The sequence below is a fragment of the Salvelinus fontinalis genome, chromosome 39 (genome assembly GCF_029448725.1).
Source record: "Salvelinus fontinalis isolate EN_2023a chromosome 39, ASM2944872v1, whole genome shotgun sequence".
NCBI classification, from domain to species: Eukaryota; Metazoa; Chordata; class Actinopteri; order Salmoniformes; family Salmonidae; genus Salvelinus; species Salvelinus fontinalis.
The window spans coordinates 2,859,704-2,874,458 of record NC_074703.1 but is presented as its reverse complement, the minus strand read 5'-3'; the positions used below and the strand labels follow the sequence as shown (position 1 = coordinate 2,874,458).

At 47.8% G+C, this 14,755-nt stretch overlaps 1 protein-coding gene across 2 annotated transcripts in view; it reads right to left on the bottom strand.

Annotated features, from left to right (window-relative positions):
- Window positions 1-14,755, bottom strand: part of cpm (carboxypeptidase M) — an 84,757-nt gene that overhangs the window by 3,876 nt on the left and 66,126 nt on the right. Inside the window, exons 5-7 of one of the 2 annotated variants that reach the window (XM_055905835.1) lie at window positions 4,626-4,813; window positions 3,152-3,322; window positions 2,496-2,648 (exon numbers count right to left, since the gene is read on the bottom strand). In XM_055905835.1, coding sequence (XP_055761810.1) covers window positions 2,496-2,648; window positions 3,152-3,322; window positions 4,626-4,813 — 512 coding nt within the window. The remainder of the gene's footprint in view (window positions 1-2,495; window positions 2,649-3,151; window positions 3,323-4,625; window positions 4,814-14,755) is intronic. The other variant, XM_055905836.1, reaches the window with a different exon arrangement.

Sequence of the window (14,755 nt, the reverse complement as noted above, 5' to 3'; positions counted from 1 at the left end):
GCGCTGCTACTCAATAGTCCGGTTGGTAGTTAGACGATACACCATTAACTATTCAGAAGGGGTGGAGTTTCCCCTTCTTAACTTCACTGGAATGAATGAACCCTTCGTCGCCCTATTCTGTGTTAACCTCGACACAACACAGGAGGACAGTCAGACTATTCTGTGTTTACCTCGACACAACACAGGAGGACAGTCAGACTATTCTGTGTTTACCTCGACACAACACAGGAGGACAGTCAGACTATTCTGTTTACCTCGACACAACACAGGAGGACAGTCAGACTATTCTGTTTACCTCGACACAACACAGGAGGACAGTCAGACTATTCTGTGTTTACCTCGACACAACACAGGAGGACAGTCAGACTATTCTGTGTTTACCTCGACACAACACAGGACAACAGTCAGACTATTCTGTGTTAACCTCGACACAACACAGGAGGAGAGTCAGACTATTCTGTGTTTACCTCGACACAACACAGGAGGACAGTCAGACTATTCTGTTTACCTCGACACAACACAGGAGGACAGTCAGACTATTCTGTGTTAACCTCGACACAACACAGGAGGAGAGTCAGACTATTCTGTGTTTACCTCGACACAACACAGGAGGACAGTCAGACTATTCTGTGTTTACCTCGACACAACACAGGAGGAGTGTCAGACTATTCTGTGTTTACCTCGACACAACACAGGAGGACAGTCAGACTATTCTGTGTTTACCTCGACACAACACAGGAGGACAGTCAGACTATTCTGGAAAAGCTTTTGACTGGACTACAGGGGGAGCTTCGGTTGGTTATTAAATATGACCTTTTAGCCAGGGTCACGTTACAGTGGTGATTGTTGTGATGTCAGTTGAGGCACCAAGCATCACACTGACTCTCCCTGTACATCTCAAATGGCACCCTAATACCTATATAGTGCACTACTATTGACTGTGATGACTGACCCGGACCAGGAGTCTCCCAGGGTAGAAGACCGTGATGACTGACACGGACCAGGAGTCATCCCAGGGTAAACCGATTCTTACCTAAATGAATCGTACTACCTAAACGATTCATACCTAAATGAATCATTCTACCATTGAAATGATCAAGCCACCACTTGGTAGTGAAACACTGTACAGAAGTATTGATTGATTTGATTGTATTTATGATAGACAGCGTGGTACTAACCCACGATAGACAGCGTGGTACTAACCCACGATAGACAGCGTGGTACTAACCCACGATAGACAGCGTGGTACTAACCCACGATAGACAGCGTGGTACTAACCCACGATAGACAGCATGGTACTAACCCACGATAGACAGCGTGGTACTAACCCACGATAGACAGCGTGGTACTAACCCACGATAGACAGCGTGGTACTAACCCACGATAGACAGCGTGGTACTAACCCACGATAGACAGCGTGGTACTAACCCACGATAGACAGCGTGGTACTAACCCACGATAGACAGCATGGTACTAACCCACGATAGACAGCGTGGTACTAACCCACGATAGACAGCATGGTACTAACCCACGATAGACAGCGTGGTACTAACCCACGATAGACAGCATGGTACTAACCCACGATAGACAGCGTGGTACTAACCCACGATAGACAGCATGGTACTAACCCACGATAGACAGCGTGGTACTAACCCACGATAGACAGCATGGTACTAACCCACGATAGACAGCGTGGTACTAACCCACGATAGACAGCATGGTACTAACCCACGATAGACAGCGTGGTACTAACCCACGATAGACAGCGTGGTACTAACCCACGATAGACAGCGTGGTACTAACCCACGATAGACAGCATGGTACTAACCCACGATAGACAGCGTGGTACTAACCCACGATAGACAGCGTGGTACTAACCCACGATAGACAGCGTGGTACTAACCCACGATAGACAGCGTGGTACTAACTCACGATAGACAGCATGGTACTAACCCACGATAGACAGCGTGGTACTAACCCACAATAGACAGCGTGGTACTAACCCACGACAGACAGCATGGTACTAACCCCATGGTACTAACCCACGATAGACAGTGTGGTACTAACCCACGATAGACAGCGTGGTACTAACCCCATGGTACTAACCCACGATAGACAGCATGGTACTAACCCCATGGTACTAACCCACGATAGACAGTGTGGTACTAACCCACAATAGACAGCGTGGTACTAACCCACGATATACAGCGTGGTACTAACCCACGATAGACAGCGTGGTACTAACCCACAATAGACAGCGTGGTACTAACCCACGATATACAGCGTGGTACTAACCCACGATATACAGCGTGGTACTAACCCACGATAGACAGCGTGGTACTAACCCACGATAGACAGCGTGGTACTAACCCACGATAGACAGCGTGGTACTAACCCACGATAGACAGCGTGGTACTAACCCACGATAGACAGCGTGGTACTAACCCACGATATACAGCGTGGTACTAACCCACGATATACAGCGTGGTACTAACCCAGATGGACCTGTTGCATGTATGCCAGCAGCGCGGCCCGGTTGGCGTCCCAGAGCCCAGGCAGATCACTCTCTGGAGGGAATTTACAGCAGGACAGCTCCAAGGTGATCTCTAGACACTGGCCCCACACGTAGTTATAGTCCTGCATCCCTCCTAGGAAACGGATAGAAAAACATGAAACTGAGCCAGACTAGAGCCATAATGGTGCTCGTCACTCTACCAGTCACTGTAGTCTATTAGACCAGTATCTATAGGCTGAAGGGAAAGACTGAACGGACGTCACTCTACCAGTCACCGTAGTCTATTAGACCAGAATCTATAGGTTGAAGGGAAAGACTGAACGGACGTCACTCTACCAGTCACCGTAGTCTATTAGACCAGTATCTATAGGGTGAAGGGAAAGACTGAACGGACGTCACTCTACCAGTCACCGTAGTCTATTAGACCAGTATCTATAGGGTGAAGGGAAAGACTGAACGGACGACTGTCAACCCAGCACCCTTAGCTATTACCCCAGATCGTACCTCTGGTATTAGTATTGTAGCGAATTAGTCCCGTGAACTTTGAACCCGGCAAGGGGGGAGCTAGCGACTGTCAACCCAAAACACCCTTAGCTATTACCCCAGATCTGTAAGCTGATAGGTTTACTGACTGACCTGGTAGAGGGTACCAGTAGTAACCGTTGGTGACGCCCTCCTTGAAGTCCTTGGAGTCGTAACAGTGGTCTCCCTTGTGCATCTCGCTGTGGGTGTAGGAGTAGGTCTTAGCCAGCTGGATCAACACGTCGTTGTCAGGGGCAACACTGGATCCACTCTGCAGCTCACTACCTGGGTGACAACACAACACGTCAACCTATTCCCTAGTGCACTACTTTAGACCAGAGCCCTATTCCCTATATAGTATACTACTTTAGACCAGAGCCCTATTCCCTATATAGTATACTACTTTAGACCAGAACCCTATTCCCTATATAGTGCACTACTTTAGACCAGAACCCTATTCCCTATATAGTACACTACTTTAGACCAGAACCCTATTCCCTATATAGTACACTACTTTAGACCAGAACCCTATTCCCTATATAGTATACTACTTTTGACCAGAGCCCTATTCCCTATATAGTGTACTACTTTAGACCAGGGCCCTATTCCCTATATAGTATACTACTTTTGACCAGAGCCCTATTCCCTAATAGTGCACTACTTTAGACCAGAGCCCTATTCCCTATATAGTACACTACTTTAGACCAGAGCCATATTCCCTATATAGTGCACTACTTTTGACCAGGGCCCTATTCCCTATATAGTGTACTACTTTAGACCAGAGCCATATTCCCTATATAGTGCACTACTTTTGACCAGGGCCCTGGGTTATTTGGGACACAAGGGAGACATAACAAATATTGATGTGATTGACTGATTGGTTGATCTAGTGATCTCTTGGCAGGGACACCTGTTGTTACTCTGTAGTCATTCTAGTAGTCTCTATATTAGATACCTGTTACTCTGTAGTCATTCTAGTAGTCTCTATATTAGATACCTGTTGTTACTCTGTAGTCATTCTAGTAGTCTCTATATTGTTACTCTACTCTGTAGTCATCCTAGTAGTCTCTATATTGTTACTCTACTCTGTAGTCATCCTAGTAGTCTCTATATTAGATACCTGTTGTTACTCTGTAGTCATTCTAGTAGTCTCTATATTGTTACTCTACTCTGTAGTCATTCTAGTAGTCTCTATATTAGACACCTGTTGTTACTCTAATCTGTAGTCATTCTAGTAGTCTCTATATTGTTACTCTACTCTGTAGTCATTCTAGTAGTCTCTATATTAGATACCTGTTACTCTGTAGTCATTCTTGTAGTCTCTATATTAGATACCTGTTGTTACTCTGTAGTCATTCTAGTAGTCTCTATATTGTTACTCTACTCTGTAGTCATTCTAGTAGTCTCTATATTAGATACCTGTTGTTACTCTGTAGTCATTCTAGTAGTCTCTATATTGTTACTCTACTCTGTAGTCATTCTAGTAGTCTCTATATTAGACACCTGTTGTCACTCTGTAGTCATTCTAGTAGTCTCTATATTGGGATCACTCAGCCTCTCTCTCTCTGTGTGTGACGGTGTAACGTACCTCCGTTGCTGTTGTCGTAGGGGTAGCTGGCCACCACAGCCCCACCGTGCAGGTTGGCCGACAGGACGAAGCTCTCAGTCTTCAGCCAGTCCATAATGGCTCTCACCTCCATCTCTCTCATTCCACTCTCCTTCTTAGAGAAGGCATCTGGGAAGTTCCTGTTCAGATCGATGCCGTTCTTATTGAACCTGTCAAGGAACCATATGACCAAATACAGAATATTAAGTTCACTAGGTACCGACCTAGTGTCACATGCGCCGAATACAACAGGTGTAGGTAGACCTTAGTGAAATGCTTACTTTACAAGCCCTTAACCAACAATGCAGTTTTAAGAAAATACCTAAAAAAAAGTAAGAGATAAGAATAACAACTGGTTAAAGAGTAGCAGTAAATAACAATAGCGGGGTTTTATACAGGGGGTACCGGTACAGAGTCAATGTGCGGGGGCACCGGTGTCAAGGTATTATGTACATATAGGTAGTGTCACGTTCCTGACCTGTTTTTTCCTTTTTCTTGTATTTCTTTAGTTGGTCAGGGCGTGAGTTGGGGTGGGTTGTCTATGTGTTATTTTCTATGTTGGGGTTTTGTGTTCGGCCTGGTATGATTCTCAATCAGAGGCAGCTGTCAATCGTTGTCCCTGATTGAGAATCATACTTAGGCAGCCGGGGTTTCACGTGTGTTTTGGTGGGTGTTTGTATATCGTGTCAGTGTTCGTGCCACACGGGACTGTTTTCGGTTTGTTGTTTTGTGTCTTGAAGTGTTCTGTTTTACTTTCATTAAATAATGAACACTAACCACTCTGCGTGTTGGTCCGATCCATGCTCCTCCTCGTCTGAGGAGGAGAACGACTATGACAGCCGTAACAGGTAGAGTTATTGAAGTAACTATGCATAGATAATAACAGAGAGTAGCAGCAGCGTTCCGGGGGGGGGGGGGGGGGGGGGGGGCAATGCAAATAGTCTGGGTAGCCATTTGATTAGCTGTTCAGGAGTCTTATGGCTTGGGGGTAGAAGCTATTAAGGAGCCTCTTGGACCTAGACTTGGCGCTCAGGTACCACTTGCTGTGTACCACTTGCTCCAGCCACTTGGGTGGCTGGAGTCTGACAATTTGTAGGGCCTTCCTCTGACATCGCTTGGTATAGAGGTCTTGGATGGCAGGAAGCTTGGCCCCAGTGATGTACTACCCTCTGTAGTGCCTTGCGGTCGGATGCCAAGCAGTTGCCATACCAGGCAGTGATGCAACCCGTCAGGATGCTCTCGATGGTGCAGCTGTAAAACCTTTTGAGGATCTGAGGACCTATGCCAAATCATTTTAGTCTCCTGAGGGGGAATAGGTTTTGTCGTGAAACTCTCAATCTGCTCCACTGCAGCCTGTTGAAGAGAATGGAGGCGTGTTCGGCCCTCTTTTTCCTGTAGTCCACAATCATCTCCTTTGTCTTGATCACGTTGAGGGAGAGGTTGTTGTCCTTGCACCACACGGTCAGGTCTCTGACCTCCTCCCAATAGGCTGTCTCATAGCTGTCGGTGATCAGGCCTACCACTGTTGTGTCATCAGCAAACTTAATGATGGTGTTGGAGTCGTGACTGGCCGTGCAGTCATGAGTGAACAGGGAGTACAGAAGGGGACTGAGCATGCACCCCTGAGGGGCTCCAGTGTTGAGGACCAGCGTGGCGGATGTGTTGTTACCTACCCTTACCACCTGGGGGTGGCTCGTCAGGAAGTCCAGGATCCAGTTGCAGAGGGAGGTGTTTAGTCCCAGGATCCTTAGCTTAGTGATGAGCTTTGAGGGCACTATGGTGTTGAACACTGAGCTGTAGTCAATTAATAGCATTCTCACATAGGTGTTCCTTTTGTCCAGGTGGGAAAGGGCAGTGTGGAGTGCAATAGAGATTGCATCATCTGTGGATCTGTTGGTGCAGTATGCAAATTGGAGTGGATCTAATGTTTCTGGGATAATGGTGTTGATGTGAGCCATGACCAGCCTTTCAAAGCACTTCATGGCTACAGACGTGAGTGCTATGGGTCGGTAGTCATTAAGGCAGGTTACCTTAGTGTTCTTGGGCACAGGGACAATGATGGTCTGCTTGAAACACGTTGGTATTACAGACTATTACAGACAGGGAGAGGTTAAAAATGTCAGTGAAGACACTTGCCAGTTGGTCAGCGCATGCTCTGAATACACGTCCTGGTAATCCGTCTGGCCTTGCGGCCTTGTGAATGTTGACCTGTTTAAAGGTCTTACTCACATCGGCTGCGGAGAGCGTGATCACACAGTCATCTGGAACAGCTGATGCTCTCATGCATGTTACTTGCCTCGAAGCGAGCACTGAAGTTATTTAGCTTGTCTGGTAGGCTCGTGTCACTGGGCAGCTCTCGGCTGTGCTTCCCTTTGTAGTCTGTAATAGTTTGCAGGCCCTGCCACATCCGGCGAGCGTTGGAGCCGGTGTAGTACGATTCAATCTTAGTCCTGTATTGATGCTTTGCCTGTTTGATGGTTTGTCGGAGGGCATAGCGGGATTTCTTATAAGCTTCCAGGTTAGAGTCCCGTTCCTTGAAAACGGCAGCTCTACCCTTTAGCTCAGTGCGAATGTTGCCTGTAATCCATGGCTTCTGGTTGGTTTATGGACGTACAGTCACTGTGGGAACGACGTCCTCGATGCCCTTATTGATGAAGCCAGTGACTGATGTGGTGTACTCCTCAATGCCATCGGAAGAATCATGGAACATATTCCAGTCTGTGCTAGCAAAACAATCCTGTAGTTTAGCATCTGCTTCATCTGAACACTTTTTTATAGACCGAGTCACTGGTGCTTCCTGCTTTAATTTTTGCTTGTAAGCAGGATAGAATTATGGTCAGATTTACCAAATGAGGGCAAGGGAGAGCTTTGTACAAGTTTCTGTGTGTGGAGTAAAGGTGGTCTAGAATTATTTTCCCTCTGGTTGCACATTTAAAATGCTGATAGAAATTAGGTAAAACTGATTTAAGTTTCCTTGCATTAAAGTCCCCGGCCACTACGATTGCTGCCTCTGGATGAGTGTTTTCCTGTTTGTTTATGGCCTTCTACCGCTCATTTAGTGTGGTTTTAGTGCCAGCATCGGTCTGTGGTGGTATGTAGACCGCTACGAAAAATACAGATACAAAACTCTCTAGGTAGATAGTGTGGTCTACAGCTTATCATGAGATACTCTACCTCAGGTGAGCAAAACCTTGAGACTTCCTTAGATATTGTGCACCAGCTGTTGTTTACGTAACTGCATAGGCCCCGGCCCCGTGTCTTAACAGAGGCTGCTGTTCTGTCCTGACGATAGAGTGTATAACCCGCCAGCTGTATGTTAATGACGTTGTTCAGTCATGGATCTCGTTTATTTTTCTATTGTTTCAGAGTTGGAATGTTTTAGTTCAAGTTCAGGTTTATCCCCCCACATAGCCATCAGTACAAACTGAGATCCACGGGGCATGATTTATCCCCCCACATAGCCATCAGTACAAACTGAGATCCGCGGGGCATGATTTCCCCCCCCCACATAGTCATCAGTACAAACTGAGATCCGCGGGGCATGATTTCCCCCCCCCACAAAGCCATCAGTACAAACTGAGATCCACGGGGCAAGATTTATCCCCCCACATAGCCATCAGTACAAACTGAGATCCAGGGGGCATGGTTTATTCCCCCCACATAGCCATCAGTACAAACTGAGATCCACGGGGCAAGATTTATCCCCCCCACATAGTCATCAGTACAAACTGAGATCCACGGGGCATGGTTTATCCCCCCCACATAGCCATCAGTACAAACTGAGATCCACGGGGCATGGTTTATCCCCCCACATAGCCATCAGTACAAACTGAGATCCACGGGGCATGATTTATCCCCCCACATAGCCATCAGTACAAACTGAGATCCAGGGGGCATGATTTATCCCCCCACATAGCCATCAGTACAAACTGAGATCCACGGGGCAAGATTTATCCCCCCCACATAGTCATCAGTACAAACTGAGATCCACGGGGCATGGTTTATCCCCCCACATAGCCATCAGTACAAACTGAGATCCACGGGTCATGGTTTATTCCCCCCACATAGCCATCAGTACAAACTGAGATCCATGAGGCATGATTTATTCCCCCCACATAACCATCAGTACAAACTGAGATCCACGGGTCATGGTTTATCCCCCCCACATAACCATCAGTACAAACTGAGATCCAGGGGGCATGATTTATCCCCCCACATAGCCATCAGTACAAACTGAGATCCATGGGGCATGGTTTATCCCCCCACATAGCCATCAGTACAAACTGAGATCCACGGGTCATGATTTATCCCCCCACATAGCCATCAGTACAAACTGAGATCCATGGGGCATGGTTTATCCCCCCACATAGCCACCAGTACAAACTGAGATCCACGGGTCATGGTTTATCCCCCCCCCCACATAGCCATCAGTACAAACTGAGATCCACGGGTCATGATTTATCCCCCCACATAGCCATCAGTACAAACTGAGATCCATGGGGCATGGTTTATCACCCCACATAGCCATCAGTACAAACTGAGATCCACGGGGCATGATTTATCCCCCCACATAGCCATCAGTACAAACTGAGATCCACGGGTCATGGTTTATCCCCCCCACATAGCCATCAGTACAAACTGAGATCCATGGGGCATGATTTATCCCCCCCCCCATAACCATCAGTACAAACTGAGATCCACGGGTCATGATTTATCCCCCCCACATAGCCATCAGTACAAACTGAGATCCACGGGGCATGGTTTATCCCCCCCACATAGCCATCAGTACAAACTGAGATCCACGGGTCATGATTTATCCCCCCACATAGCCATCAGTACAAACTGAGATCCACGGGTCATGGTTTATCCCCCCCCCACATAGCCATCAGTACAAACTGAGATCCACGGGTCATGGTTTATCCCCCCCCCCACATAGCCATCAGTACAAACTGAGATCCACGGGTCATGGTTTATCCCCCCCCCCCCACATAGCCATCAGTACAAACTGAGATACACGGGGCATGATTTATCCCCCCCCACAAAGCCATCAGTACAAACTGAGATCCACGGGTCATGATTTATCCCCCCCCCACATAGCCATCAGTACAAACTGAGATCCACGGGGCATGATTTATCCCCCCCCACAAAGCCATCAGTACAAACTGAGATCCACGGGTCATGATTTATCCCCCCCACATAGCCATCAGTACAAACTGAGATCCACGGGTCATGATTTATCCCCCCCCCACATAGCCATCAGTACAAACTGAGATCCACGGGTCATGATTTATCCCCCCACATAGTCATCAGTACAAACTGAGATCCATGGGGCATGATTTATCCCCCCACATAGCCACCAGTACAAACTGAGATCCACGGGTCATGGTTTATCCCCCCACATAGCCATCAGTACAAACTGAGATCCACGGGTCATGGTTTACCCCCCCCCCCCACATAGCCATCAGTACAAACTGAGATCCACGGGTCATGGTTTATCCCCCCCCCCACATAGCCATCAGTACAAACTGAGATCCACGGGTCATGGTTTATCCCCCCCCCCACATAGCCATCAGTACAAACTGAGATCCACGGGTCATGACAAATGGCGCCATCTAAACACACAACCACATGTATAAAGAGGGTCCAACTAGGGACAGTCAAGGGGACCTGTCTGAAAGCACCAACAGCTGGTGGAATTGTTTCCCTCTCTCTTTCTATTGCTCTCTCTTTGCTCTGCGAAGACATTCAGAGCACTGATGTCCCATTCAGTATCATCAGACCATTCCTTATTTAAAAACAGTCCTTGGTCCATTCATAAGATTCAGGCAGAGAGCTCGATTGAAATTCTGTGGTCGCTGTTTACCCAGTGGCATCCTGCCGCATTGAAAGATGACGAGCGAGGATACCAATCAGTCACTCACCGTACAGACTAAGGTGGACCTATACCAAACAGTCACTCACCGTACAGACTAAGGTGGACCTATACCAAACAGTCACTCACCGTACAGACTAAGGTGAACCTATACCAAACAGTCACTCACCGTACAGTCTAAGGTGGACCTATACCAAACAGTCAGTAACCGTACAGACTAAGGTGGCCCTATACCAAACAGTCAGTAACCGTACAGACTAAGGTGAACCTATACCAAACAGTCACTCACCGTACAGACTGAGGTGGCCCTATACCAAACAGTCACTCACCGTACAGTCTAAGGTGGACCTATACCAAACAGTCAGTAACCGTACAGACTAAGGTGGCCCTATACCAAACAGTCAGTAACCGTACAGACTAAGGTGAACCTATACCAAACAGTCAGTAACCGTACAGACTAAGGTGAACCTATACCAAACAGTCAGTAACCGTACAGACTAAGGTGAACCTATACCAAACAGTCAGTAACCGTACAGACTGAGGTGAACCTATACCAAACCACTGTCTTGCTACTGTTCTCTCTCTCTGCTCTGTGATGACACTCACAGTGACTTCAGACCTCTAATGCCATCCAGTAACATCATTTGAGCGTCTTCAGGTCTTAGTGAAGAAATACATAAATCCTATGTTGGTCCAATCAAGAGGTTCAGGGCCAGTCGCGGCCTTGATTAAAATTCCTACTGTTTATCCAGCCTTGCGTCCTAAATAACACACTGTTCCCTACATAGTGCACTACTGTTGACCAGCGCCTGGGCACTATATAGGGAATTGTAACGACGACGCTGTGAGTCGAGAAGCAGGTGAAAACGTTTAACAGAACAATACACGAGACAGTGTAACAGTGGTGGTATGGCATTAAACACAGGAACAATACATGAGACAGTGTAACAGTGGTGGTACGGCATTAAACACAGGAACAATACCGACTGAGGAATGAACGTAAGGGAGGGACAGATAAAGGGGAGGTCTTGGAGGGACAGATAAAGGGGAGGTCTTGGAGGGACAGATAAAGGGGAGGTAATGGAGAGACAGATAAAGGGGAGGTCTTGGAGGAACAGATAAAGGGGAGGTCTTGGAGGGACAGATAAAGGGGGGTAATGGAGGGACAGATAAAGGGGAGGTAATGGAGGGACAGATAAAGGGGAGGTAATGGAGGGACAGTTAAAGGGGAGGTCATGGAGGGACAGATAAAGGGGAGGTCATGGAGGGACAGATAAAGGGGAGGTAATGGAGGGACAGATAAAGGGGAGGTCATGGAGGGACAGATAAAGGGGAGGTCATGGAGGGACAGATAAAGGGGAGGTAAAGGAGGGACACATAAAGGGGAGGTAATGGAGGGACAGATAAAGGGGAGGTAATGGAGGGACAGATAAAGGGGAGGTAATGGAGGGACAGATAAAGGGGAGGTCATGGAGGGACAGATAAAGGGGAGGTCATGGAGGGACAGATAAAGGGGAGGTCATGGAGGGACAGATAAAGGGGAGGTAATAGAGGGACAGATAAAGGGGAGGTCATGGAGGGACAGATAAAGGGGAGGTCATGGAGGGACAGATAAAGGGGAGGTCATGGAGGGACAGATAAAGGGGAGGTCATGGAGGGACAGATAAAGGGGAGGTCATGGAGGGACAGATAAAGGGGAGGTAATGGAGGGACAGATAAAGGGGAGGTCATGGAGGGACAGATAAAGGGGAGGTCATGGAGGGACAGATAAAGGGGAGGTCATGGAGGGACAGATAAAGGGGAGGTAATGGAGGGACAGATAAAGGGGAGGTAAAGGAGGGACAGATAAAGGGGAGGTAAAGGAGGGACAGATAAAGGGGAGGTCATGGAGGGACAGATAAAGGGGAGGGAATGGAGGGACAGATAAAGGGGAGGTAAAGGAGGGACAGATAAAGGGGAGGTAAAGGAGGGACAGATAAAGGGGAGGTAATGGAGGGACAGATAAAGGGGAGGTCATGAAGGGACAGATAAAGGGGAGGTCATGGAGGGACAGATAAAGGGGAGGCAATAGAGGGACAGATAAAGGGGAGGTCATGGAGGGACAGATAAAGGGGAGGTCATGGAGGGACAGATAAAGGGGAGGTCATGGAGGGTTCAGATAAAGGGGAGGTCATGGAGGGACAGATAAAGGGGAGGTCATGGAGGGACAGATAAAGGGGAGGTCATGGAGGGACAGATAAAGGGGAGGTCATGGAGGGACAGATAAAGGGGAGGTCATGGAGGGACAGATAAAGGGGAGGTCATGAAGTCCAGGTGTGAATCATAATGATCTACAGGTGTGCGTAATGAAGAATCCCAGGACCGGTGGTTAGTATTCCAGCGACGTCGAACACCGGAGGGGAGGAGCAGGGCGTGACAGGAATAGGGTGCCATTTGTGACACAAGCCAGGAGAAAATGAGAAGGAAGGAGGCTCTGAGCAGAGGAGGAGGAAGTGCCAGGATGTTTGCTGAATTCGTCAGTGCGTGACAGGGCCGCAATATGAGGTGCATTAGGTAAACATTATAAGGCTATCTCAAACCCCCCCTCTCTGCCTCCCCTCTACCCAGAGAACAGAGAGCTCTTTATCCTCACACTGCCTCTCAAGGGGGAATCGCAGCTCTGCTATAGTCGAGGGAAGAAGAAGACATTGCAGTTTGATTCACTCCCAGGCCGTGTCTCTACATCAGGGGTCTTTAACTTTGTTTTGACCAGGGACCCCCTTCCAGGAAAACTGCCAAACCAGGGGCCCCTATCATACGTTAACAAAACATTTAGTTTCTTCACATCTTGTCTCATCAGGTGAATGACAATGTCGTGGAGAAGTAATCAACATTATATAATGAATCTATTTAGGTAGATTAGAGTTCAGGTGGACCTTGGCTTCAGCAAACACAGGAAAGGAGGGGCGCTGGACAGCAATGGCAAAAACCATGAAAAGGGCTTTCCAAGAAACTGATTCAAGACAGAAAGGAGTTGGAACACAGGGCTTACCAAGAAACTGATTCAAGACAGAAAGGAGTTGGAACACAGGGCTTACCAAGAAACTGATTCAAGGCAGAAAGGAGTTGGAACACAGGGCTTTCCAAGAAACTGATTCAAGGCAGAAAGGAGTTCTGGCATGTGGCTGACTGCCTGGTTTATCTGTCTGGCCTGTGGCTGACTGCCTGGTTTATCTGTCTGGCCTGTGGCTGACTGCCTGGTTTATCTGTCTGGCCTGTGGCTGACTGCCTGGTTTATCTGTCTGGCCTGTGGCTGACTGCCTGGTTTATCTGTCTGGCCTATGGCTGACTGCCTGGTTTATCTGTCTGGCATGTGGCTGACTGCCTGGTTTATCTGTCTGGCCTGTGGCTGACTGCCTGGTTTATCTGTCTGGCCTGTGGCTGACTGCCTGGTTTATCTGTCTGGCCTGTGGCTGACTGCCTGATTTATCTGTCTAGCCTGTGGCTGACTGCCTGGTTGATCTGTCTAGCCTGTGGCCGACTGCCTGGTTTATCTGTCTGGCATGTGTCTGACTGCCTGGTTTATCGGTCTGGCCTGTGGCTGACTGCCTGGTTTATTCATCTGGCCTGTGGCTGACTGCCTGGTATAGCTGTCTAACCCTTCTCTTCCACAGGTTATTATAGCTGTCGTAGTCAGGCTGGAAGAGGCTGTAGGCTTGGCCCAGGCAGGCTGAGGTAGGCTGAGAGAAACCCTAATTCTGAATCAACTCCTGTACTTGTTCACTACCTCTCAAGGAGGTAGTGCAATCATTCCTTATCCTCCAAGTGTATGCACTTGTGTACACTTGTTCACTACCCCTCAAGGATGTAAAAAGCATTGTCTTGGCAATATTGAGTCTAGTATATTTTAATTCCTATTTCAACCCAATGCTTTTAAAAACACTCCAGCAGCGGGTCAGTGCAGCCTGACCTTTCAGCAAATGACCAGTAGGAAATATCCCAGATTGTGCCTTTTACAGTGATTAAAACACAGCACGACCAGGTCTCACACACACACACACACACACACACACACACACACAATCAGGTCTGTTTACACCAGACCACAGAGAAACAAATGATCCCCTGCAGGAATCCCTATGAACTTAGATGTTTACAACGCTTTGATGTGGAGAGTTTGTTGTCTGCTAATGCTCGTCATCCACTACACAACGGACATCTTTATATCATCAACGCATCTTCAACAGCAGCTTCATTACGG